Here is a 27,990-nt window from a genome sequence, read left to right as displayed (position 1 = left end):
TGGTACAAGTGATTCTCCTGCTTCAGCCTCCCGAGTAGCTGGGATTACAGGCATGCACCAGCATGCCCGGCTAATTTTGTATTTTTAGTAGACACGGGGTTTCTCCATCTTGGCCAGGCTGGTCTCAAACTCCTGACCTCAGGTGATCCACCCTCCTCGGCCTCCCAAAGTGCCGGGATTACAGGCCACCGCGCCCGGTCTGATTATTCTACTTTTACAGATAAGATTTTTATCTTTGCCTTTACTATATAGTTTGCACAATGTTTTTGATTTTTACACCTAGCCAGTACATCACCCATTGTGCATAATAGGTATATGATCCATGGTTGTTGAAAAAACTTGAACCAAGTGTTGCCAACCTTGGACTCAAGACTGGAGCTGCCTTCTCTGCACTCACTGCTGAGTGAAAATGACTTTAGGAAGCCAGGAGAACTGGCCATGAAATCTTTAAGTGACTTTGGTGGTCATAATATTCCCAGAACAGACCTGCTTTATGCTCACAATGAGGAACCAGTATACTGTTAGCTTTTTTACGTCTGTCTTGTGGATATGGGTAGTGTGACTAGGATATCCAATTAGGTCACACAAGGTCAGAACTAATATTAAACCCAGATACCCAGGTATACGTGACTCAACGACTGCGTGTGGTCTTTGCACATCTTTGCAGAGCCCACAGAATCTGGCAGTAGGCTGCTTTGTCTGGGAGATGCCTATGTGAGTTGTGCTGTTATTTCATGGGCCGTGGTGACCCAGGGGGACTTGGATACCAGGTATCCTTGGGATATCTGCCTGGAGGTTAGACAGTGAATGGATTGTCAGAGAGAGAGGATGGGGGGAGGGAAGGAGGAAGGGAGGAAAACCAGAAATATTGGCAGAAGGGAAGCCCAGAGGCCATTGCCCTCATCAAGGTGAAAGGTCATGAAGGAGGTAGAAGGAGGTAGCAGTGGCTTGAGAGGAGGAAACTGGAGCAAAGTGAACACCCTCTCCGCAGGCTGATGGAAGAGGCCAGTCTGAGGGGAGGGTGACTTGGAGGGTGGGCGTGCCGCCCCACCAATTTCAAAACATTTTAACCCCAAACACGCAATTTACCTGATAAATAAAATGTCTTTCTATTATTGTGTCTTTCTTGAAGAAAATATTAATCCATGAGGGAAAACTGATTTCACACGACACCGTTTTTCATAACCTACCATTTCCAGCCAGTATCTTCTCAGAGACGTGCTGACCTTTCTTGCCCCTTAGCAAACTCCATGCTTTCTTCCAACCTGGGCAGTTCTCTAAGCAGAGACTCATAAAGTGATTGGAGGCCAGAAATTGGTTGTCTTTCTGGGACTGAGAGAAGGAGACTGTCTGGGAAGTAGTGGTCCCAGGGGCTCTTGAACGAAGGGGAAAAGCCCACTCCCGCTTATATTTGTTACAGGCACTGTTAACCCCACATAGTAACAGGGCTCTCCATGGGAAGCACTTGTAAAGGATTTTTTTTTTTTTTTTAAGTCGAGGAAAAAGAATTTTTACTGTCAAGAAAATCTTTTCTTCCCCGTAGGAACTGCTATTCTTTTTCTTTATAAACAGCATGGGATCAGGTGATTGATTCCATTTGTCTTCTGATTTGAGCCACACAAAGGTAGGAGCCAAATCTGTAGTTTATCTTCGGGAACTTTTTTTTTTTTTTTTTTTTTTTTTGAGACTGAGTTTTGCTCGTTGCCCAGGCTGGAGTGCAATGGTGCGATCTCGGCTCATCGCAACCTCCACCTCCCGAGTTCAAGCAATTCTCCTGCTTCAGCCTCCCAAGTAGCTGGGATTACAGGCATGTGCCACCACGCCCGGTTAATTTTTGTATTTTTAGTAGAGACAGGGCTTCTCCATGTAGGTCAGGCTGGTCTTGAACTCCCAATGTCAGCTGATCTGCCCACCTCGGCCTCCCAAAGTCCTGGGACTACAGGTGTGAGCCACCAACCCCCCCCCCGCCCCCGTGTCTTCAGGAACTTTTTGTACCTTATGACCTGTGTATTCATGCATCAGTTTTCTTTTTTGTCTTTTTGTAGCTTCATTAGTATTTTTGGTTTTGCTGGTTGTGAAAACAATACATAATCACTGCTAAAAACCTGGAAAGAACAAAGCAGTTTACATAAGAAAAAAAAAATTACCAGTGAGCCTGTTATTTGCATATATCACCATAAATAGTTTGGTATCTTTTTTTCCTTTCTTTGTTCCATTTTCAAATATGAAACCTGTACAGTGTATGTATTTACAGAATACACATATGTAGTCAGGTTAAATATATTTGTGTATGTGTGTGTATTTCCAAGGGAAGTTATACTTTAAAACAGCAGAGAGACTTTTTCTTGAAGAAGACTAAGCAAGGGAGTGAAGCCAGGAAGGAGGTGGGAGTAGCGGGGAAGTGGGGATTAATCTAGCTAAATTGTGGGTCCTGGCAACCACTGAGATTACACTGAGAAATACGAGAAAGGAAATGACTCAGTAACACTGAGAGAGGGAGCAGAGATGAGACAGCAGAGTGAAAGAGTGAATGGTGTATCCTGGGTCTGGGAAGTGGTGGGAAGTAGGGGGAGCTGGAGCCTGAGGCACTAAGTGATTAGAACAATAGGAGAATTTAGTTTTCAGATGAAATCATCAAGGCTGTATTAAGAGCCTCTTGTGAGCAATAGCTCACTCTTACTTGTTGCATTCAGCCTGGGAGCCACTCTTGACACCATGTTAGCGCAGCCTTACAGCCGATGTCAGGTCGACTGGTCTGCAGAGCCAGGAATTTGAGTGGCTTTCTTCTCAGAGTTGTTTTGGAGCAATGAGAACTGCTCACTTAAGAAAGGCTCCCTCTTGTACTACAGCCTTTGGGGAATACTGTGAGTGACACTTTTAATTAACAAATCCACTGGGAACAAAACTCCTTTAAATGTGTTGGCTGGGTGTAGTTTGAAGGGTGGGCCGTGGAGGCTCCCACTGCACTGCAGGAGTGCTGGGACTTCAAGCTGGGTAAGCTGTACATCTTTGGGGTCAGAACTATCAGGATGAGGTTCACCCAGAAGGCCCCACACTCTGTCCCAGGGGATTTTGGCTGGCAAGCTGTGCTGGCACTCCTTAGGCAAGATGAGCTCATCTGCCACTTCAGATGCTGGGCTGCCTATGCTAGATGTTCCTGCTCTCGCTGCATTCAGGAGCCACAGCTCACTTGTTCAGAAGGGAGGGGAGAGTGGGGGACCAGCATTGGGGAATGCGTCATTCCAGCTCCTGTATTATTCCTACAGCTGGTAGCTGAAATTCTGATCACAGAAGTGCCCTTGTACATCTTCCAGCAAATGATGTATATTGCCACATCTCACCAGGGCCTGTGCTGATGTTGGTTCTAGCGCAGCATCAATATCCATGGTGTCAGAGAGTCTAAGAAAGGTTTATGAAAGAGAGGAGGATTCTTTTCCTTCTGGTACCAGAGTGGAAACTATTTACGTTGGACATGTCTGCCTTGGAAAACATGCCGCTTTAATAGAATGAGTTCTGAAGGAATAATCAAAGCATTTCTTAGGTCTAATTATTTTGCTAAAGGGAGTTACTTAATTTTGACACCCTCACCAATTAGTTCCTCACTTGGAAGGCCTGTGACAAGCCTGAGGCTGGCTATGCGTTTCCACCTGCCCAGAAATTGATGGATTTTATGAAAGCTTTAAACAGAAAGCTTTAAACAGAGCTACAATAGTTAAACTGAAGGTGTAACTAAAACTATTGTTTTTATTATTATTTATTTTATCCTTAGGGACATGTTTTTCATCTCTTTACTTCAGTCTTTCCCCATCTTTTCTTTTTTCTTTTCTTTTCTTTTTTTTTTTTTTTTTTTGAGATGGAGTCTCACTCTGCTGCCTAGGCTGGAGTGCAGTGGCATGATCCCAGCTCACTGCAACCTCCACCTCCCGGGTTCAAGCGATTCTCCTGTCTCAGCCTCCCGAGTAGCTGGGATTACAGGCACGCATCACTATGCTAGCTACTTTTAATATTTTTAGTAGAGCTGGGGTTTCGCCATGTTGGCCAGGCTGGTCTCGAACTCTTGACCTGTGGTGATCCGCCCGCCTCAGCCTCCCAAAGTGCTGGGATTATAGGCATGAGCCACCGCCCCTGGCCTTTTTTTTTTTTTTTTAAATCACATTTATTCTAAAACCTTAGACCTTTAGACCCAAGTTTTCACTCAAGGCAATGGATGAGCTCCCCGTGGCAATACCTACAAGTCTTGCATTAAGAAATCTGAATAACAATTTTAGCAGAGGAAGCATTTAAAAGTGAGGAAACAGACTGAAAAGAAAACAAGACAAATACAACCTCAGTGCAAGGAAGTTTCTAGACTGATTAAACATAATGAAAGTGAAAGTGGTTTCCTACCTTAAAGATTCAAAGGAGGCCATTGTTATTCAAAATTGAGGTGTGTTTAACAGAAACAACAATCATGCTCCTTTTGTTGTGTGTCTAAGGAAGGTCAGCTGTGTGGGCCCGACTGGAAGAGACCAGCGTGGTTGTGAAGCCCAAAACAAAGGGCTAACATTCAGTTTCTTCTGTCAGTGTTTGTTGTCTTTGATGGATATGGAAAGATCTCTGATACTGGACTGGGCTTGGTGGTTTGTGTCTGTAATCCCAGCACTTTGGGAGACTGAGGTGGGAGGATCACTTGAGTTCAGGAGTTCGAGACCAGCCCGGGCAATATAAGGAGACGCCCACCTCTACAAAAACAATTTTTTTTTTTTTTTTTTGAGACAGAGTCTTGCTCTGTCGCCCAGGCTGTAGTGCAGTGGCGCCATCTCAGCTCACTGCAAGCTCCGCCTCCTGGGTTCACGCCATTCTCCTGCCTCAGCCTCCTGAGTAGCTGGGACTACAGGCGCCCGCCACCATGCCTGGCTAATTTTTTGTATTTTTGGTAGAGACGGGGTTTCACTGTGTTAGCCAGGATGGTCTCGATCTCCTGACCTCGTGATCCTCCCGTCTCGGCCTCCCAAAGTGCTGGGATTACAGGTGTGAGCCACCGTGCCCGGCCCAAAAAAATGTTTTTTTAACAAATGAGCCAGGTGTGGTCGCAGGTGCCTGTGGTCCCAGGTACTCAGGAGGTCGAGGTGGGAAGATTGCTTGAGCCCAGGATGTCGGGGCTGCAGTGGGCCATGATTGTGCCACTGTACTCCAGCCTGGGCGACAGAGTAAGACCATGTCAAAAAAGGAAGAAGAAGGAGAAGGAGAGGGTGAAGGAAGATTTCTGATACTGTTTATAAAACAGAGTAGAGGAACGGGATGAATCTACTCATCTTTTATATATATGTGTCATAAACTCTCACTAAAGGAAGAGCTTGATGGAGTGGGACAGGGAAAGTACCAGGAGTGACCTGTGATGTGATTTGGAAGGTGGTAGGCAACGCTGGAGGCCACGTCCACCTTTCTTAGAATGTACTAGAAACTCTGAGCAGAAGCTCATGTTTCATGTTGGGCTAGTTTCTCTGTGATTAAGTCATAGTAATAAACTGGAAGTTGTATGTGATCAAAAGTGTAATCATGTCTTCTCCCTTGTAAACCTTCATGCCTCAAATATCTAAGTTTCTCCGTAAGCTGGCACTAGTCGACTTTCCTACTGTTATTTCCTACTACTCTGCCTTCCAGCTACACTGTTGTCACCTTGCTTGGTGACAGTGAGCTTCTTGAGGGTTTTATGTCACCTTTGTGGACCTCGAAATACCTTACACTCCTACTGTGAGAGCTTGCTTGATGACAGCCAGAGGGATCCTCATTATGTCAATTCTATGAGTCAGGAGAGTATGGGGGACTGGCTGGGAAGGTGAGCATGGCTCCCCTTCCAGGAAGGAGCTCACGCTCTATGGCACTCCAGTGATTGGATGGTCGGGAAGCACAGGTGCTGGGGAATACAAAAGCTCCACGGGCTGAGGTTCGGAAGTTCACTGGGGCTCACTGCATGCAAGGGCCTGTCTGGACAGTGAAGTCTTGGGCTTGTGTTTAGAGAGCTGCTTGCAGAATCCCCAGTGTGGCCTAACCAGGATGCAGGGAAAAATAGGCAAGTATGTCTTCGGATGAAATCAAGCACAATCCATCAACCACTCATAAGCAGATCCTAAGGGAAGAATCAGTGTCATTAACTGTTATGTTGTTGGTGGTGATGATGATAATGATGCTGACAATTAAAAAGATAATTAATTGTTTTCCTTCTTTTAGTCACATAGAAAAAATCACCACATGGCAAGACCCTAGGAAGGCGATGAATCAGCCCCTGAATCATATGAACCTCCACCCTGCCGTCAGTTCCACACCAGTGCCTCAGAGGTCCATGGCAGTATCCCAGCCAAATCTCGGTAAGCCCCAAGCTTTTTTAAAATTAAAAAGTAAATTTTTTTTGAGTTTTTTGTAGAGTTTGTTGCCCAGGCTGGTGTTGAACTCCTGGGCTCAAACAATCCTACCACTTCAGTCTCCCAAAGTGCTGCGATTACAGGCGTGAACCACTGCACCTGGCGGAGCCCCAAGCTTTGACTCCGAGCTGAAGAAATGGGTGTTCAATCAAGGGGTGGCGGGGCTCATAAGTGGTTCTGGCTGTTTCCATGTCTCTTCATGCACCCAGACGGTGTTTGCGCCTTCTTCTTGGCTGCAATACCATGTTACTCTTCTGCCGCCTTTTCCTTCTTTACTTGGTCTCTTTACCACCAACTTATGATACTGCTGCCTCGGTTTTAAACTACAGTTCTGACCTCCCCTCCGATGGCCTTAATTGGGGTAGAAAAATCAGTTAGGCCTCCTTTCTTCATCTAGACTGAGGCAAGTAGGACATACACGCTTTGGGTGACGTTGGCTCCTGGCAACTGCCTACAGGTACAATTCTAGTCTCAAATCCCTACCCTTATTTCCCTTTTTTCCATAATTGCTGCATAACATATCAGATAGCATGCTGGGTGCTTCCATGCCTTACCTTATGAAAGTCTTCCAAAACCCCTACAAAAAGTAACAGGCTCCCCAGTTTATAGATGAAGAAACTTCCCGAAAGTCATGCAGCTTGTGGAGAGCAGGGCTGGAGAACAGGCTAGTCTGATTTTGGAAGGGAGTTAACCGTTACATAACCTGCCGGTGGCTTCTCCCCATACCTGCCGTGGGATAATATGGCTCACTTTTTACTTCATTTACAATATTTAGTAAGAGTGATTTTAGACTTGAGAAGAGAGTATTTTCTGCTAAAATGATTCCCAGTAAAGAGAATCACCAGTGAATTAATACGCTGCAGCAACGGAACCCGCCAGCTCTTTTTGGTAATCATTCCCTTCCTTCTCCCCCAGGGCTAAAAATAAAAACGGGCCAATTTTAAAGTTTTATAAAAGATGGTGCCATTTTCAGATAACATTTCCATTTAAGATCAGATATCCAGATATGCTTTATACACAGAACAGTTAATTTTAGGGAGTGAAAAGAATCTCCTGTTGGATTTTCAGGAATGAACAAGATAAAAATGGAAGCGTTATTCCTGGACACCCTTCCCTCATACTGTAGCTTAGCCAAAGCGAGTATGAACTCAAGTAGACCCTGGTCAGCTTCAAGTGTCAGTTCTTCCGGGAAGTCTGAATCTACTGCTTTAAAGCTTGCAGATGTACAGTTTCCAAAAAGCAAATGACATCAAATAACCTCTGTTGTGTTCCTTATCTAAAGGGCAGATCAGAGAAAATGCAACCAGTTCTGGTACCAGCAGTGGTAAACCAAAGCCTCCCATGAGTCATTTTGTCCCAAATATTCAGGAGCTTATGTAGAAAACAGATGCCACTGTAGTAAAGAAACCTATCCTGGCTAACACGGTGAAACCCCGTCTCTACTAAAAATACAAAAAACTAGCCGGGCGTAGTGGCGGGCGCCTGTAGTCCCAGCTACTCGGGAGGCTGAGGCAGGAGAATGGCGTAAACCGGGGCGGAGCTTGCAGTGAGCCGAGATTGCGCCACTGCACTGCGGCCTGGGCGACGGAGCAAGACTCCGTCTCAAAAAAAAAAAAAAAAGAAAAAAAAAAAAGAAACCCCAAATTGGGTGGCATTAGACTGGTTTTACAGTTTCTTTAACCATTTAATTTTCATCAAGAATTCTAAAAACTGATTATTAAGTTTTAATTTTAACTTTGTAATCAATTATAATCGGAAAAAAAATCTTTCATGAACCCAGCTTACCAAAAAAAAAAAAAAAAAAATTCAAACACTTCCTCCACCCTCCCTTTCCTCAGTTCCCAAGTTTGTTTCCTAGAGCCAGCCAGTGTTTCTAGTTGTGTGTGTGTTTCATTATACTAAGGTTAGCATATCATAACCACTGTTCTCTATCTTGCTTTTTTCACCTGCCTGTCCATATAGAGCTGCTTCATTCTTTTAAAAATTTGCCTATTAGTCTACTATATTAATATGCTATAATTAGTTTATTTAACTAACTCCCATCTGGTAGATATTTAGGTTGTTACTAGTGTGTTGCTAGCATACAAATACTGGAGTGGATATCTTTTGTCATGTTCTTTTATGCATTCTCCTTAATTTTTAAAAATTGTGCAATACGCAGGAAGTGGACTAATGAAAAGAAGCTTGAATGCTTGGAACGAGATATTGAAGGCACATGTGAGTCTGCCTGTATGTGCACACATGCACGCACATACACACACACACAAAGTCCAATTGCACTAGTAAAGTATATCTAAAAAGTTGTAATCTGAACATTCTGAAACAACTTTATCTATAGCTTAGTAAAATACCTTAGTTCCCAGATTTCTGTTTTTATTTAATTTTTGTTATTATTATTATCATTATTTTGAGAAAGAGGCTCACCCCGTCATCCAGGCTGGAGTGCAGTAGCACGGTCTCAGCTCACTGCAACCTCTGCCCCCTGGTTCAAGCAATTCTCATGCCTCAGCTTACCGAGGAGCTGGGACTATAGGCGTGCACCACCACACACAGATAATTTTTGTATTTTTAGTAGAGACGGAGTTTCACCATGTTGGCCAGGCTGGTCTCGAACTCCTGACCACTGGTGATCCGCTTGCCTCAGCCTCCCAAAGTGGTGGGATTATAGGCATAAGCCACGGCACCGGGCAGTTTCCAGATTTCTCATAAGGCAGTGAATTTCTCAAGACACACATTCTGGGGTTTTTCCAACAATATTTGTGTATTTCCCCGTTGCAAAGTGTGTTTCTAGCTTATGGAGAATCACAGATGTGTCTGAAGGATGGAAACACAACTGTAAATGCCAAGTAAGTTCCGAAGACCAGGAGTTAATTTACAGAGTCTCAATAAAGTCCAAATAATAAATGATTTACTCAGACTATTTCATTTCAAGCCATAACTCTGCCTGTGGTTCATAGTCTTTATTATGTATCTTTAAACATATAAAAATAAAAAGAGCAGAGTTGGGTGTAGAGGTGCATCCCTGTAGTCCCAGCTACTTGGGAGGCTCTGAGGTGGGAGAATCTCTTGGGCATAGGAGTTTGAGACCAGCCTGGGCAACTTAGCGAGACCCCCATCTCTTAAAAACTAGAAAAAGAAAAGAGCAGATTCTTCTCCTCCAACTCTTCCTTCTTGAATCTAGAGCTTTGATACTTTTCAATGGAATGTAGCTAATAAGCGAACTAAAGTGATAGGTCTTCTTTAATGCAAGGAGTTTATGTACATGTGAAAAGGATGTCAAAATACAATTAGTAACATTACTATCAGATGATAGAATAGTACTTTTTATAACTAATTTTGTGTATTTCTAGAGCTGTGATATAATCAGTGTTATAGTTAAATACATTCAGAAACAAATCTCCTTGTATTGGGACCCTGTTTCTGTAGGTTAGGTACTTGGACTTGGGTGTCTGACTGCCAGAATTTGAATCCTGGCTCTGTAGTTACTAGTTTGGTGACCCTTTAAGTTACTTATCTGTGCTTTGATTTCATCATATGTACAATGGGGATTATTAATGTATGAGGAACTTACAAGTTTATATATGCAAAGTGCTTAGGACTATGATTGCCACATAATAAGCTAAAATATATGTTTATTATTATTATTTTTATGGCAAAAATTATTTTATATTTTATTTAACTATAGCATGTTTATTTTAAGACAATCTAACTGTTCTTTATAAATGCTTTCAAGAATAAAAATGATTTGTTTTGGGCTGGTTAGATTGCAAAGTGTTTTAAATTAGGAACAATGTATTCATTACCTTCAGTGAGGATAGTGCCCTCTGGTGGAAATGTTTAAGTTACCTCTCCCAGGAGAAACTTGTTATCACTAGACACCTTATTTTTTCTAAGAGCTTTAGATGCGGGATGCGGTGGCTCTCACCTGTAATCCCGGAGGATCACGAGGTCAGGAGATTGAGAACATCCTGGCTAACACGGTGAAACTCCGTCTGTACTAAAAATACAAGAAATTAGCCGGGCATGGTGGCGGGCGCCTGTAGTCCCAGCTACTTGGGAGGCTGAGGCAGGAGAATGGCGTGAACCCAGGAGGCGGAGCTTGTAGTGAGTCGAGATTGTGCCACTGCACTCCAGCCTGGGCGACAGAGCGAGATTCCATCTCAAAAAAAAAAAAAAAAAACAACTTTAGATGTATTCCTGTAATGCCTGTAATGCGACTTGTAAATCAAACCGTAATTTTATTGTGAGAGGAAAGACCCATTACTTAGTCATCCTGGAGTGAGTGACTTTGTAAAAACAGAGAATTCTTTCTGCAGGTTGGCAGATTTGTTGAACAGTGAATCTAAGTAAAATGAAATAAGCTCTGAATGGGAAAATTGCAAAAATAATTTTTTTGCACTTTAATTCAAATAACCATCTCCATTTTGGTCTAGCTTAAAACTAAAATTTTAGTTTTTGTATTTGCCAAATCAGGCTTTACCAATCTGGATTCTGTCTAAGCAGAGTAATGGCCTTTAAGCCTGAATTCCCAGACATATGCAATAAATGGAAGAAGAAAAGACAACCTTGGGGGACTTTAGATAATAAAGAGGAAAGGTTGCCATTTGGTGGAAGCCGTATCAGTATTGTCACTTGGGGGTTAACAAGTTGTTCGGATCCTCACTTTTAAGTAACATAGGGGAAATTACTATACATATGAAAGTAGATTTCTTTTTCTTTACACAAACCAGATAGACTTTGTTTGTTTGTTTGGGATGGAAACTTGGCTGCCCAGGCTGGAGTGCAATGGTGTGATTTTGGCTCACTGCAACCTCCGCCTCTCAGGTTCAAGCAATTCTCCTGCCTCAGCCTCTGGAGTAGCTGGGATTACAGGCGCTGCCACCACCACACCTGGCTAATTTTTGTATTTTTAGTAGAGATGGGGTTTCACCATGTTGGCCAGGGTGGTCTCAAACTCCTGACCTCAGGTGATCTACCCACCTCAGCCTCCCAAAGTGCTGGGATTACAGGCCTGAGCCACTGCACTCGGCCAGAAGTTTGTATGTTTTAAGTAGGCTGTGGGCCTTCCTTACTATTAATACTTAACTAAAATTTTAAAAAAGAGAATAAGAGGGAAAGAAACAGGGAAAAAAATAGACTGCCTATATAGGCTCTGTTATATATAGAACAATGGGCTTCAGAAAATGAAGCCTGCTGCAGATCTTGGTCCTTGGTTAGAGTGGTGGCGAAGTGGGCATGGAAGTGGGATGGAGGGTGGGGACTGTTTTGGAAGAACTCGAAGTCAGAACTGAGTTTCTCTTAATTTAGACGTTTATTTGTTGGGTTAGTTATTTAACCTCTGAGTCTCATTTTCCTTATCTGTAAAATGGTAATAATGATAGTACTTACCTGATAACGTTGTTTTGAGTATTTAGGTAGTCCATGCCTTGGTATGTGATGTATAGTAAGCTGCCAGCACTTGTACTGTTATAGCTATTATTGTTAGCCGGTAGCCTTGTTTTTCCTCCGTTTTCTGGCCCCTGTGTAATCAGAGGAAAAGCCTTTGATACGCTCTGTTAGAAAGCCATTCCATTCCTCCTTCAGGAAAACCCAACCATGGTTACTGCAACTTATATTTGTTTGGGCACTTTTGCTTATAAATTGCGAAACTAGCTGGTGTGGTACCAAAAAATAATCTTTAACCTCGGACAGCAATTGTGAGAAGATGAAGAGGAGCAAGTTTGTGACAGTCAGGTCATTCGCAGAGGGAGTTTGTGAAGAGCAGTCACACTTTTGAGTTCTAAGTGAAGAACATTTTCCCCACTGCAAGTAGTGAAGTGTTAGATTTTCCCATCTCTCAGCAGACAAATGCTGAAATCATGCAACAACTTAAAGAAGCTCCATATTTTTTAATGTTTTTACCAAGAGAAAGTGACATGCTTTTTTTTTTTTTTTTTCTTTTTTCTTTTTTGCCTTTTTGGTGATAATCCTAGTGATCATAAACCATGGGGTGCTGAGCTGCTGTCACACACTAATGGAGCTCTTTGTTGGAATGAGACCCTGACCTGGGATGCCAGTATCCTTCCAGACAGTACAGGAAAAATAAAGACTGTAGCAACTTCACCAGACTGCGAGCCCTAGCCAATTCAGAAACCTTTGGTAAAGTGCAACCAGAGTGTATTTTCAATACTGTAGGAACATTTTAAAATTAGATATATACACGCGTGCGCACGCGTGCACACACACACACTCACTTACCCCTTTGAAGATGTGCCATCCACCAGCCCAGAGTCTAAGTCTTCCAGGTCTGTTTCTTGAGCTGTACTTCAAATTATAAACACATGTGTGGTTGTTTTTTCTTTTTTTTCTTTTAAGCGCATTCTTTTCAAGACAAGATGGAAAATCTTGTCTGTGCTCAGTTTGCTAAGTTGGCTTGCTCTTCTCTCTAGGAAGTATACAAAGAAACTTAACATTGTATCAAGAGCAAATAAAACAGCTAAGGGATATAAAAGCCCTGTGTTGCTTAAAGCACTTAGAAAGGTATCCTGAAAGTTCACTAGAAGTCAGATTGCTACTTAGGCATCTTATGTTTTCCTTTTTTCTATTGGTTTTTTTCTTAATCAAATTTACGTGGTGAGTTCACGGCAGACACATCTGGCTACTGTAATTTTTCCAGCTCTGATGTTCTCACTACTTTTGGAACTTTGTGGTTTATGCAGCATAAATTAGCCTAAAATGCACCGGCACATGCGCACAAACCCAGAGACAAACAAACAAAAAAAATACCCATACACTTTTTGGGGAATGGTGGAGGTGTTGGGTGTTGTACGTGTTGTAGGATTGTGGTGGTGGAAAGTTTGTGTTTATGGAAGAAAAGGAACACTGGTGGGCACAGGAAAGGGGAAAAGGTTTCTGTTTAAAAAGGATTTTCTTGATAAAAAAGAATAGAAGGAAAAGTTTGCTAAACACTGTAGGAAATCAATTTTCTTTTTATTTTGTAGAGATTAAGGTGTCTCACTATGTTGCTTAGGCTGGTCTCAAACTCTTAGTCTCCAGCGATCCTCTCACCTTGGCCTCCCAAAATGCTGGGATTAAAGGTGTGAGCCACTGTGCCCTCAATTTTCTTAGATTTTGAGGAAGCTATCTATTGTCAAATACACTCTAGTTAATCAGCATTATTGAAGGCTGCCTTCTTTGGGGTTTCAAGAAGGAGATACTTTTTTTTTTTTTTGAGACAGAGTTGTGCTTGTTGCCCAGGCTGGAGTGCAATGGCACGATCTCGGCTCATCACAACCTCCACCTCCTGGGTTCAAGCGATTCTCCTGCCTCAGCCTCCCAAGTAGCTGGGATTACAGGCATGCGCCACCATGCCTGGCTAATTTTGTATTTTTAGTAGAGACGGAGTTTCTCCATGTTGGTCAGGTTGGTCTCAAACTCCTGACCTTGGATGATCCGCCCTCCTCAGCCTCCCAAATTGCTGGGATTACAGGCGTGAGCCACTGCTCCTGGCCTGAAAAGAAAATTCTTTATAGTTCCTTTCTTTTAGGGTTTTTAAGGAATATGTTAAATGAGACTGAAAAAAAATTACCAAATCAATGGATTCAGCTACTTTTGTGTAATAAAGCAGGACATAATAGCATATAAAGAAATAAACCTTACGCTTTCATGGCTATGTTCCATTTATCTTAATGTGGATGAGTCTTTGTTAAGATTAGGTGATGGAGACTTACAGGTTTTTTTATATGAAATTTAGAAACTTAGATAGAAAATTTGTTCTTTGATAAGAAATAATAAGAGCCATGAAAAGTGTCTGATGCCACAATTTTCCTAAAAAAAAAAAAAAAAAAAAAAAGAGGAGTATGCTAGGTGAATATTTTGGGAACCATACACAAAGATGTGTTAGTTATAATGGCCAGTAAACAAATGCCTGAAGTATGAAAATAAATACATTTATTTATTTATTTGTTTATTTATTTCCTGAGATGCAATCTTGGTCCATCGCCCTGGCTGGAGTGCAGTGGTGTGATCTCGGCTCACTGCAACCTCCGTCTCCCAGGTTCAAGCCATCCTCCCAGCTCAGCCTCCCAAGTATCTGGAATTACAGGTGCCCACCACCACACCCAGCTAATTTTTCTACTTTTTAATAGAGATAGATTTTCACCACGTTGGCCAGGTTAGTCTCTTAACACCTATCCTCAAGTGACCCGCCTCCCTCAGCTTCCCAAAGTAAGTGCTGGGATTACAGGCTTGAGCCACTGCGCCTAGCCACAAATATATTTATGAGCACTGAAATAATGGATATAGACCATGTAGACACATGAAAAACTTTGTTATAACATTCTAATTTTATACAGCATGACAAATTGTTTATGCTATAATTATACTTCTATTTTTTTGAAAAACACATTGCTTAGATTCTTTGCATTTTTTCACAAGACTAAGCTTCTTGAGGACAGGGACTTGATCTCCCATTTGTGTATTTCTAGACCCAAGCAAAGCTCATTAGGCATCATAGGTGTACTCCTCTGTAGAATGAACAGTTACATATTTTTAAATGTTAATAGTTATTATAGTTAGGCCTTTGAATTAAGGCTGATTCCCTCTATTTTCTCTGTAATGTGGTTATATTACTTTTATAATAGCCAAAAGGAGAAAATAAAAAAAAAGGGAGAACAACAGGGGAGAACCTTGAGATTTTTGTGGTGGAAGAGGAGAACAGTGTGTTGGAAAAAAGGCTCCAGGCCCCATGTGTATTATAGACAAAACCAAGAATGCTCAGGCCTCTGCAGTTGAGCAAGTCTGCCTGTGGCAAATAGATTATTCACTAGTCTCTAAGATCAGTGTTTATCCAAGTGTGGTCCAGATCTACCACTAGCTGGATCACTTGGGGCATTTGTGAAACATATAGTGTTAGAATACAGTGGTTTTTTTGCTCCCAAAAGAACTATCCTGGGCTGCTGCTGGGAGGAATATGCCCTGGAAATTTCTGTGTCAGTAAATGTAGGGTGGAATCTGGAAAGGTATGCTGTTTTCAAGTGTTCAGATGACTCTGATCATCAGCCAGGTGTGGGAGCCACAACAGAATTGTGTATGTGAAGGCCAAGTGCAGTGTCTCACACCTGTAATCCCAGCACTTTGGGAGGCTGAGGTGGGCAGATCACCTGAGGTCAGGAGTTTCAGACCAGCCTGGCCAACATGGCAAAACCCTGTCTCCACCGAAAATACAAAAAATTAGCCAGATGTGGTGGCACACTCCTGTAGTCCCAGCTACTTGGGAGGCTCAGGAAGGAGAATCGCTTGAACCCGGGAGGTGGAGGTTGCAGTGAGCCAAGATGGAGCCACTGCACTTCAGCCTGGGCGACAGAGCCAGACTCTACCTCAAAGCAAAGCAAAACAAAAGAAAACAAAAAAAGAATTGTGTGTGTTAGCACAGTAATGGGAAAATGCCAGTATAATAAAAATACAAGAACCTACTCAAACGTTCAGTCTTTGATTTATTTGAAAAGGACTTGGAGTATGCTCACCAACTTTTTAACTGCTTCTTTGTCTGAAATAGACATTTACTGTGGCACTGGCTTTTGCCATTTTGGTGCTTGGTGTTACTGCACACATGAGCATTGGGTAAGTGAATGCTGAATGGGCTTCCCAGAGCATCCTGACCCCAAATATACCAACTAAACTTCAAAAATGAGGGGGAAAGTTACAGCTTGGGATTCTTGAAATGTGTTGTTTAATTCACTGGGTAAATGTACAAGCCTGCTCCAGTTTTGCTTGCAGAGAGTGGGCCTGAGAATCAATCAGGCCTTCGTAGGCCTAAACCATGACGAATTCCAGAGAAGCACCCCACACCCTGGGGAAGAGGGAGTCCTTTTAGGAAGGTGAAGGCTAGGTCAAACTTGTTTTCTTTTTCAGTCCTTTCTTTGTTTGCGCCACATTAATTAATTAATTGTTAATGGAGTCTAATCTCTTCACCAAGCTGTAGACCTCTGTTGAGAGTTTTAAAAATAATTTTGACAGTTTTCATCCTGTTCGCTGGCTGACTTCCAAAAGTTTGCCCTCAGGAGCTTCCTTGCTGTGGAGAATTTCACCCAGTTAAGGGTGAAAGGCAGGCAGTGGGATTCGGGGTGGTTTGTCATTCAGCCACTTGTTCCAAATTGATAAGTGCTGAGTGATATTTTGACACTTCTCTTTGATCTCCTCTTTGGCATCCCTGGTAATACTGCTCCTGCCTATGTGTAATCATCACCTCTCCCACCCAGGTACCAACTGATTGATTTCTTCTTCCTTTCTGGAAGTCTAAATTTATTCCCTGGGTGTTTTGCAGTTGCTGGTGGTCAAGAACAGCTGTTCCTCCATGCTTTACTCTGAATAGTTCTCTAGGATGAAGTCAGCAAAATAATATCATTTAAGCGAAGCCTCAGGAAAACAAAAGCCTTGATTGTCTTTCTCCTTAAGTGCTAAAAAGATCACCCCTCCCCCTCTGTGTGTGTGTGTGTTTGTGTGTGTGTGTGTGTGTGTGTGTGTGTGTATTTTAAGGCAGGAAAAAATAAAGGTCCTAAACATTTTTGAAGCAGCAAGATTCAAGAATGTTATTTTTTTCTGTATTATATAATTGCTATTTCGTCACTGTAGAAAATGTTGATTGGCAAAAAATGAGAAAATAAAAAGCCACCGTACCATTCAAAATGACACTAGCATGTTTTCATATATTTTCTTGACTTTCTTCAATGCAAACATAAAAATAGTTGGAAACTCCTCTGTATTCTTTTTTGTAGCTTATTTTAATATACTGTGAGCATCTTCTCATTTCAGTAATTTTTTTTTTTTTTTGAGACAGAGTCTCGCTCTGTCATCCAGACTGGAGTGCAGTGGCATGATCTCGGCTCACTGCAACCTCTGCCTCACTGGTTCAAGCGATTCTCCTGCCTCAGCCTCCCGAGTAGCTGGGACTACAGGCACACGCCACCAAGCCACGCTAATTTTTGTATTTTTAGTAGAGACAGGATTTCACCATGTTGGCGAGGCTGGTCTTGGACTCCTGACCTCAGGTGATCCGCCCGCCTCGGCCTCCCAAAGTGCTGGGATTACAGGTGAGAGCAACTGCGCCTGGCCAGTAAATATTTTTCTATAATTTTTTTTATGAGTTGTTTTAATTAGAAAAGTAACACACGAATATGGCAAAAAATCCAAATAGTTCCAAAGGGTATTTATGAAAAATTAAGTCTCCTTCCCACCATGACCCCCAGCCCTTTTCTCCTCTCCAGGGAAATGCTACTACCAGCTCCCTGAGCATTCTTCTAGATGTGCACTACATACACCTGCATGCTTGGGCATGTACAGTATGTCTTTTTACAACTTAACATATCTTAGAGAGCCTTCCAAATTAGTACTTACAGATTTGCTCATTCTTTGTCAGCAATAGGTAATGTTCCACTCCACTGAGGTACCATACTTTGTTTAACCAGTCCTGGGTGCTGGATATTTAGTTTATTTTCTGGTTGGTCACTATTATTAAACAATGCCACAGTGTGCATCCTTGGACACAAATCCTTGTGCCATGTGCTGTTTATGTATAGGATAATTTTGCAGAAGTGGAATTCCTGGATCTAAGAGTATATACATTTAAAGTTTTTAAAACTGTTGTTCCATTTCTTTCCAAAAAGGTATACCAATAGACACCCCTGCCAATAAAGTGTGTTTCTTTCCCCGTACCCTGGCCAATAATATCTGTGATCAAACTTATAGCCTTTACTATTCTGATAGCTACAAACTAGATTCTCATTATCTTCATTTTTTTTAACTTATGAATTGACTTGGACATATTTCTTTTGTTCAAAAACTATCACATCATGTTAATGGCTGCACGTAGTCCTTGTGTGAATTTATTTAACCAATAATGCCATAATTTATTTAACCAATTCTTCTATTGAGAGACATGTAGGTTGATTATATTTTTTATCATTATAAATGAATTTTCTTGCACGTATATTTTTGTGCCCACCTTTAATTTCCTCACTTTTCCAGCTTCTTTAGAATGTTTCTGAATAAAGTATAAAAATTTCTTAAAAAATACAATTTTGACATGGTTTGCTTTATCAAACTGAGAAATTGGCTAAAGATCTTGGAGCAGGGGATTTTTGGGCGGTGATACTTTCTTTTAAAAAATAACGTAACATTACCACAAAAAGTGTATTTTTAACCAGCCACCTAGCTTTCCCACTAACTCTGTTTTTCAGCTTGTATATCCATATGTTTTTGACTAAGCCATAAATGGAAGTTTCGTTGGAAGTTATTTTGCTTCCCAGTACATGTCATGCATTTCATTCCATATTATTTTCGTCCTTTTCCTTTTCAGTATTATATTTCTCAGACACCAGTGAAGAGTGAGTTGTGAGTTTTGAATTTTGCCAAGACTTAAATATTTGCAGAGCTGGAAAGAAATAAAGTTAAAAAAAAATTAATGTGGCTGATTTAGTCTTGGTTCACAAGACCTTCATTTAGCTGCTTCAAAGCTCACACTTCAAATGTCAAGAAAAATATTCTCTTAATTTCTCCCGTATCAACTGCTGCAATGCCTGAATTAATTAGAATAGAACTATAATTTCTCTCCAAATGGAATTGGATCATCCCATCCTAACAAAACAAATGCTCAGGGCGGCTCCAGGCTGAAGGTTTCTGGACACCTTCTCTACATCGTATCTGCCTGGGACGCTGCAGTCTAGGGCTGCCCCTCAGGAGACTTCTCCTCTGGGATCCTCGGCGTGTCTTCTTTGCTTGTGCTTTCTCCTCTCCTCTGTGTCTCCTCTAGTTTTAAGTGCACATTATATTTTTCCTGCAATGTGAGGGAATCTCAGGGTCGAAACTATGATATATTAAAATCAGATGGCTTTAGCCTGAGGCATTCCTTATTTCATAGCTTTGCATTCACTGGTGCCTTCTCCGTCCTCCACCCTTAGCTTGCTCATTTTTCCTCCTATCAAGAAGACCACAATGGAGCAATGTCTTTAGCTCTGACCCTGGGATGTAAAGCCCTTTCACAACAGATCTCAAGCTTGACAGTCAACTCTCTTGGTGTTCCAGGTCTTTCCCAGGAAAACCTGCAATTTCCTATTCCGGGTGTCTGGTCCTCAGGGGCAGCTATCCAGGGGTGTTTCTTCTGAAAGATCTTCCCAGCCAGTCTGTTGGGGTAGCTCTCTGTCCTGTCTTCCTCTCTATGTTTTAAAATTAGAATTATTTAAATAACAGTTGGGGTTGGGGATAGAGGTGGGAGGCTGGAAGGAACTATGAGTATGAGGTATCAGAATTATGTAGCACAGATTACAGCTGGGATTCTGTTCCATCCAAATTCCAATCAGTTATCAAAGCATTGTTTAATAGGAGTTTCCTCAAAGATCAACAGTGCCACAGAACAATGGCCCATATGTAACACAGTTTCTCTGGTCCCTGCCGGACTGAGAATTCTCAGTCTCCAGGAGGTTTGGGGTATGTGTAGAGAGGTTTTTATTTTTTAAAATGTCAGTATTTATTTTGAAAGAATTGTTAACTTACAGAAGAGTTTCAAGTTTAGTCTAAGGAATTCCCATACACCTTTTCCCCAGATCTGCCTTTGTTAATTGTTCAATTATAAACATAGCCACAGTTGCATCTATCTATCTGTCTATCTATCTATCTATCTATCTATCTATCTATCTATCTATCTATCTGTCTGTCTATATATATTTTTTTCTGAACCATTTGAGACAAAGTCGGAGACATCATTCTGCTTTACCCAGAAATACTTATATTTTCTCAAAAGACATTTTCTTTTCTTTCTTCTTCTTCTTCTTTTTTTTTTTTTTTTTGAGATGGAGTCTTGCTCTGTTGCCCACGCAGGAGTGCAGTGGCATGATCTCGTCTCATTGCAACCTCCATCTCCTGGGTTCAAGCGATTCCCCTGCCTCAGCCTCCCAAGTAGCTGGGACTACAGGCGTGTGCCACCACACCTGGTTACTTTTTGTATTTTTAGTAGAGATGGGGTTTCCCCATGTTGGCCAGGCTGGTCTGGAACTCCTGACCTCAGGTGATCTGCCCGCCTTGGCCTCCCAAAGTGCTGGGATTACAGGCATGAGCCACCGTGCCCAGCTGGACATTTTCTTATATAAGCACAGTATAGGTATCAAAATCAGGAAATTTAACATTGATACAATACTATTATCTAATAGCCCAGATTCGAAATGTCTTCAGTTGTCCCGGTGATGTCCTTTGTGACTATTTTTGTTTCTGGCCCAGGATGTGATTGAGGAACTCACATTGCATTTAGTTGTCTTGTCTCCATAATCTCTTCTAATTTGCAACAAGTCTTCGGTCCTTTTGTTCTGCACCTTGACATTTTTGAGGAATATATAGGCCAGTTATTTTGTGAATCGTTTTTAAATTTGGATGTGTCCAGCATTTCTTCATGATTTTGGTTGGGGTTATACATTTTTGGCAGGAATACCATGGAAGTGATGTTGTGTTCTTCTCATTGAATCATATCACGAGGCACACGATTTGTCCCACTATAGGTGACATTAGCTTTGATCGCTTGGTGAAGGTACTGTTGTGGAAGGTGGGATGGAGGTAGCACAGCGTGCTTGTGCCAAATGGCTCCTCTAATGAGTATCTTCCGTAAAGCTAATGAAGTCTGTAGAAAGGCTTTTTGGTCTACCAGGTCTCTATAAGGTATGGTCTAAAATCATGTAAACTCTTCCCCTTGGGATGACTAACAAGTAAAATTTCCAACCTGCTCAGTTAAGCTTCACAGAACATTATTTATTTGATATATAATATATCTGTGCAGCTATATACACACACCTAGGTTTTTAAAAAAATTTATTTACAAAAGGTAGGCTATGTTAATTAGAGTCACAAGCAGTTGACTGTCTCAGTGTGACTCAAGACCACAAAAAAACCCATTTCTCCTTCACTTTATTCTGAGTCCTGGGGTTGAGACCTAGACCGGCAGGTGTACTGCTTGGGGCCCATTCACAGGTTTATAAGTTTCTCATTGAGGGCAGTCTGTGACTGACACACAGGTAGTTTTAAAATGAAATTATGATGCTTCCATTCATTTGTTCCCTACTCTTGCATCTTATAAAACATGTAATTCTTTTTTTTTTTGGAGAGGGAGCCTTGATCTGTTGCCCAGGTTGGAGTGCAATGGCGTGATCTCAGCTCACTGCAACATCCACCACCCTGGTTCAAGTGATTCTCATGCTTCAGCCTCCCCAGTAGCTGAGACTACAGGCACACACCACCACGGTTGGCTAATTTTTGTATTTTTAGTAGAGACGAAGTTTCACCATGTTAGCCAGGCTGGTCTTGTTTTGTTTTGTTTTTTGTTGAGACAGAGTCTCCCTGTGTCGCCCAGACTGGAGTGCAGTGGCCGGATCTCAGCTCACTGCAAGCTCCGCCTCCCGGGTTCATGCCATTCTCCTGCTTCAGCCTCCCGAGTAGCTGGGACTACAGGCGTCCGCCACCTCGCCTGGCTAGTTTTTGTATTTTTTAGTAGAGACGGGGTTTCACCGTGTTAGCCAGGATGGTCTCGATCTCCTGACCTTGTGATCCGCCCGTCTCGGCCTCCCAAAGTGCTGGGATTACAGGCTTGAGCCACCGCGCCCGGCAGCCAGGCTGGTCTTGAACTCCTGACCTCAGGTGATCCTCCCGCCTCAGCCTCCCAAAGTGTTGGGATTACAGGGGTGAGCCACTGTGCCCAGCCAAAACATGTAATTCAAAAGGATAAAAATAAATAATTGAATTAAGTTGGGGTAAAGAAGAACTGTGGCTGAGAAAAAAATAAAGCCAGGGAAAAAATACATACCATGGGGCCTTGTGTGGTTGCTAGAGGTACCTACAGATTTGGCTGTGAGATTCCTGGGGTATTGGAAAGAAGATAATATGCTCTGTTATAGGAGTCAGATCATTCAAGAGATAAAGGCTTTCATGGTATTGAAGAGAAATGTAGTTTTTCTAGATATAGAGATGTAAGAGGGAGTTCTCCTGTACTTCCCCATAAGTCATCTAGACTCTGTGATCTAGGGGACAATGCCCTTAAGAAAAAAATTCCAATAGTGGTTGGGCGTGGTGGCTCATACCTGTAATCCCAGCACTTTGGGAGGCTGAGGGGGGCGGGTCATCTGAGGTCAGGCATTCGAGATCAGCCTGGCCAACATGGTGAAACCCCGTCTCTGTTAAAAATACAAAAATTAGCTGGGCGTGGTGGTGGGCGCCTGTAATCTCAACTACTTGGGAGGCTAAGGCAGGATAATCGCTTGAATCGGGGAGGCGGAGGTTGCAGTGAGCTGAGACCATGCCATTGCACTCCAGACTGGGTGACAGAGTGAAACTCTGTCTCAAAAAAATTAAAAATAAAAATAAAAATCCAGTAGTGAACACTAGGAATTTTATGGGGGAGGTTTTCTACAGTCTTTTTAAATACTGGGTGGTGGCATGATCTCAGAGCACCAGCCAGCGCTCACAGAAGACCAAAATGAGTGTATACTACATATGCATTTTGATTCAAGGATAACATTTAGAAAATTTAGAGTTGTAATTTTTTTTTTTTTTTGAGACGGAGTCTCACGCTGTTGCCCAGGCTGGAGTGCAGTGGCGCGATCTCGGCTCACTGCAAGCTCCGCCTCCCGGGTTCCCGCCATTCTCCTGCCTCAGCCTCCTGAGTAGCTGGGACTACAGGCGCCCGCCACCGCGCCCGGCTAATTTTTTGTATTTTTAGTAGAGACGGGGTTTCACTGTGGTCTCGATCTCCTGACCTTGTGATCCGCCCGCCTCGGCCTCCCAAAGTGCTGGGATTACAGGCTTGAGCCACTGCGCCCGGCCATAATTTTTTTGTTGTGTGTTTTGTTTTCATTTTTAAGAAGGAAGCTCCTTTTGACACACCTTCTCAAATAAAATTTAGAGCTACAGGCTTTTATTTTGTTTTGCTTGGGATCAGAATCTCCTCTTTGTAAGTGTTTAGAAGCAGAGCTGCTTTGGTTTCTGTCTGTTCCCCCATCCCTGCCCCAAACCTTATTCCTTTCCTTCCCAAAGATCCTGAACCACTTTACAGGGCTGAGAGACAACAAACTGACAGGCATTGATCCCAAGGAGTGGCCTGTTTCCTTCATGGTTGGTTGGTTTGTTTGTTTTTGAGACAGAGTCTCACTCTGTCTCTTAGGCTGGAATGCAGTGGTGCGATCTCTGCTCACCGCAACCTCTGCCACCCGGGTTCAAGCAATTCTCCCGCCTCAGCCTCCCGAGTAGCTGGGACGACAGGCGCGTGCCAACACACCCAGCTAATTTTTGTAATTTTAGTAGAGATGGGGTTTCACTATGTTGGCAAGGCTGGACTGGAACTCCTGACCTTGTGATCTGCCCACCTCGGCCTCCCAAAGTGCTAGGATTACAGGCGTGAGCCCCTGTACCTGGCCTCCTTCATGCTTTTTAACTCATTTCACTGTGTGCCCCCAGAGCTTCTTCGTCTCTGGATTTCTTCAGAATTTTAAATTTTACCATAGAGTATGAAATAATCTGGCAGTTTCCCATGCAGTCCAAGCAGTCAGCTGGAAGGAGATTTCTATCAGTCTGTTATAGAGGCCAACCACAGTGCTTACCACAGGCAAGAGGCCCCAAGGGACCTGGTCCCAGCCCCTCACCCTCTGCTCCTCAGCCACATGGGCTGCTCTGATTTTGCACAAATACTCCACGCTCACCGTTTCCACCTTAGGATCTTTGTACTTGTCCCCCACCCTGATTTCCATACTTCATTCAGATTTAGAGCACACATCACTGCTTCACAGAGGCCTTTCTTAACTTCCCTGCCTAACATAGCTCCACATTTGTTTGTTCAGATCCCTTATCACTAAAATTATTCTATACATTTGTTATAGCCTGTTTTTTCACTAGACTATACTCTCCTACAGGGCAGGGACCTTGCTGTCTTGTTCATCATTGTATCTCTACTTCCGAGAAACAGGGGGAAGAATAGCTAGGTGAACCATAGATCATTGGAAAGAAAAAAATCATCTATAGTTTTATAAGCCAAACACCACCACTATTAATATTCTAATACTTTTCATTTCAAAGGTAATTAACTTTTTTGGGGTTACTAGAAATCCTGTAAGATAGGGTACAGTCCTCAATGAAATGCATGTATATACAAGTTTCCAAAATTTGGCACTTACTTCTACCAGATTTCCTAATCCTGTTACCCCTGGGTAAAATCTTGTTTTGTTTTTTTTTTTTCCTGAGTGGTCCTGGCCCGATGCAAAGCACCTAAACCAAACTATTGTTTTTGCTAATTTGATTGCTGAAAAAAGGCTGTTTCTTTAATTTGCATTTGTGTGATTCCTTACGAAGCTGATAATTTGCCATATTTTATTACTAATTGCATGTCCTCTTTTATGAATTGTTGAAGTCTTTTGACTGCCTCTTGGAATCTTAGTATCTGTTACATGCTCTCCATAATAAAGATGTATACTAAAGGGGCATGCTATTAAAAAACACATGCACACATTAAAAACTAGCAACTCACACTGGCAACTTTTCCTCCGTTCCTTGTGGAACACAGCTGTGGATTGGTTTTCTCTTAGCTTGGGCTGCCATACTTTGCACCTGGAGTAGTTTTAAAATGATTCAGGAAAGCTAACCAATAAAAAACTACAATAAACTCTCTACTGACTAATGAAAAATAAATGCATGAATCAGAGTTTCCATTTCCTGCTGGATAAAAGTATACCTATTGTCTGAAGATAATAAAACAGTTTTAGTTGTACTGCTCTTGCCCAACCATGGAATTATATTCAAAATCACAAGGAAAACTTTGTGAAGCAGCAAAGTGAAGCACTAAATTTCCTCTTTTCCACAGGCTAGACAATTGTTTTTGTACATTCCCTAACTCCACAGAGGTGCTTCCTGCCACAGGCCACTTGTGATAAATCTTGAGATATCCCTGCAATCAAATGCAGTCAGAGTAGCGCATTCTGATGCTGCTTTAGGTGGAAGAAAGATGATTTCTTTGCAGTCAAAAGGATCCAGAAGAAATCAGCCTGCCAGAAAGCTGTGATTTTTTTTTTCCGCTAGTGTTCCCTGGATATATTATAATGATCAGAACTAATGTCTGAATCCTTTAAATGCCAATAAAATATACATTTGGGGGTAATGCAGTTATTATGAAAATATAAAAGCCAGTGTTACAGGCATTTCGATTTTTACACCTGAAAAAGCAGAGTTGCCTAGATACTTGCACACTGGTTTGTGGACTACATTACTGTTTGGATGGGCAGACAGGATGGCAAGGAGGAAAATCATTTCCTGGTGCTAAAAATTCAGGGTTTCCTGTGAAGTAAACGAAGCTTGGGTTACAAGTCTAAAACTAGACAGGCTTGGGGCATCTGGAGAACTGAAGGCCCATCTGGCAAGCTTTGGGGTACCTGGAAGTGGTTTTAAGGCTTGAAACAGTCAAGCTGGGAAAGTGTGGCTGAATGAACATATATTCCAGAGCTCTGTGCCTTATCAACTGAGCCGGCTGAGAAATTTCCCTGCAGTTATTCTCACCCAGAATTGGAATAAAGGGCTCAGTGTGAAGTTGGGATAGTACAACTTCTCGGTTTAATACTTTACAGATTTTTGGAACCAAATGCACCCTGAAGTGAAAAGCTGCCTTTTTTTTTTTTTTTTTTTTTTTTTTTTTTTTTTTTTTGCTGACCTTGTTGGATGGCTAATACTGTTTCTGGGAAATAAGAGAAACAAGCGGCTCATTGTTGGCAGGAGCTGAGAGAGACACAAGGAGGGCGAGAGACGCGTCTGCAGCCCTTTTTTTTCCCTTCATTGTATCGTGACTGAGTCAAGGCTGGACTGTGGCTAGGTTTTTCTTCCTACCTCTGAAGACATATGTTTTCCATCAGACAGGGCTGCGTGACACCTGACGTTGGCCAGTTCACATGAGTTAAGCCATGGACGGCCCATAAACAGAGGAAAAGACCCGCAGCTGCACCCAGACACTCTTGATGCTGTAATGTTTTTTAAAGCTTGGTGTGGCTGGGTCTGCACATGCGTCAGAAACGATTTACACCTGTATGTTTTGGCTTGCTTCTTTGAGTTGCATATTATTATCCCCCCAAAGCCGCTATGGCCAGAAGGTCTAGCATTTGCTGATGGCAGTACCTCTCCTTTCCGTATATATAAGTCTTTCTAAATTATGAAATGTGAGTTTTCAAAGTTTATTTGATTTTTGTCTTTTTTGTTTTTTTTTCTGGAGGATTGAAAAACAAAGTGCTCTACCATTTCTATAAAGTGAGATCACACAAATGGTGTCATCAAAACATGCGATTCACGTTGATCCCATCATTTTAAAGTAAATCAGTTAATTAAAATAGTCTGCTTTAGACGTTTTCATGAAATAGGGAAAAGGAAACACTACTTGGACTTTTCACCAAATTTAACTTATCACGTATATTTTGATGACTGTGAAAAAGGATTGGGCAGTGATTGGTGATCCATGTAGCTGATGCCAGCGGTAGCATTCTAGCAGGCGTTCTGGGCTTCCTAGGTTTGTCACAGCCTGTTCCTGAGATCTGTGCTGAGGCATTTAATCTTCCAATATTCCTCATCTCTAGAAAAAGTGAATTAATCTAAATCATTGGTTTTAAAATCTGTCCCAGAGTTCCATGCTAAAATCTCAGGGGGATGTGAGCAGAAGCTAACCTTAGTTAGTGTTCAGTTTCCAAAAGCTGGGCCCTGTTCAATGTGTTTTAAACATTTGTTTAAAGTTTCAGCATGGCACTTGAGAAGTGCCTGAAGGGAAAGCAGAGTGAAAGCACGACCAAGAGAATTTAGAGAAGACAGTCAAAGGTGCCAATGTTTAAGTGCTCATTTCCTCAGCTGATGAAAGAACCCTGGGACATAAGGATAGCCTCTGCTTCGAGCCATATACTTGGCTCTGGAGAAGGATTCTACAACTAAAGAAAAGTTTGAGAGCCATTGGTCTAAATGGACTAAGAGCCTTCTATCCTGAATTTCTATGGTGATAGCACAAAGTCAGGTAAATACATGGCCCTCACCTGTAATGAGTGCTGTGGGGAAAGTGATGGGTTTGTAAATCATGAGTGAAACTCAAAATGAAATGGGGCTAAGCAGGGAACTATGCTTTGGAAGTAAGAGGAAGCAACAACTAGAATGTGGTACTCTTTAAAAACTCTAGGGGTAAGGGTTCAAATGCATCCTCAAGAGAAGAAGAGTTACGGATGGAGCATTTCCATTTTTTTTTTCTGAGTTGTCATCTTGATTATGTTTCTACTTGAAATTTAAAAAGCCTATGATGATCATTTTCCTATAAATGGAACTGATATTTTGTTACCAATTTCTAACCCCCCTTAACCTTACTTTAGGAAGAATGTATTTAGTGCCTACTCTGTGCCTTAATCAGATTTGAAATGCACTAAAATTATTTTTGTTCCATTTTTGTAAGAAAGGAAGATCCGTATCATTGTGATTGGTCCCGAGGGGTAGGAGGAGACTTGGCTCCTTCCCAGGTCTTCTTTATAAAGAGCACAAGTCCAGGAATATGAGAGTTAGTTCAAATCACAGGAAGAGAATA

The 27,990-nt window shown here is 42.1% G+C and overlaps 1 protein-coding gene across 1 annotated transcript in view; it reads left to right on the top strand.

The window, feature by feature from the left end:
* Positions 1–27,990, top strand: part of LOC105463670 (WW domain containing transcription regulator 1) — a 143,901-nt gene that overhangs the window by 81,344 nt on the left and 34,567 nt on the right. Inside the window, exon 3 of the mRNA XM_011710887.2 lies at positions 6,211–6,347. Coding sequence (XP_011709189.1) covers positions 6,211–6,347 — 137 coding nt within the window. The remainder of the gene's footprint in view (positions 1–6,210; positions 6,348–27,990) is intronic.

The sequence above is a fragment of the Macaca nemestrina genome, chromosome 2 (assembly GCF_043159975.1).
Source record: "Macaca nemestrina isolate mMacNem1 chromosome 2, mMacNem.hap1, whole genome shotgun sequence".
Classification (NCBI taxonomy): domain Eukaryota; kingdom Metazoa; phylum Chordata; class Mammalia; order Primates; family Cercopithecidae; genus Macaca; species Macaca nemestrina.
This window is presented reverse-complemented; position numbering and strand designations above follow the sequence as displayed.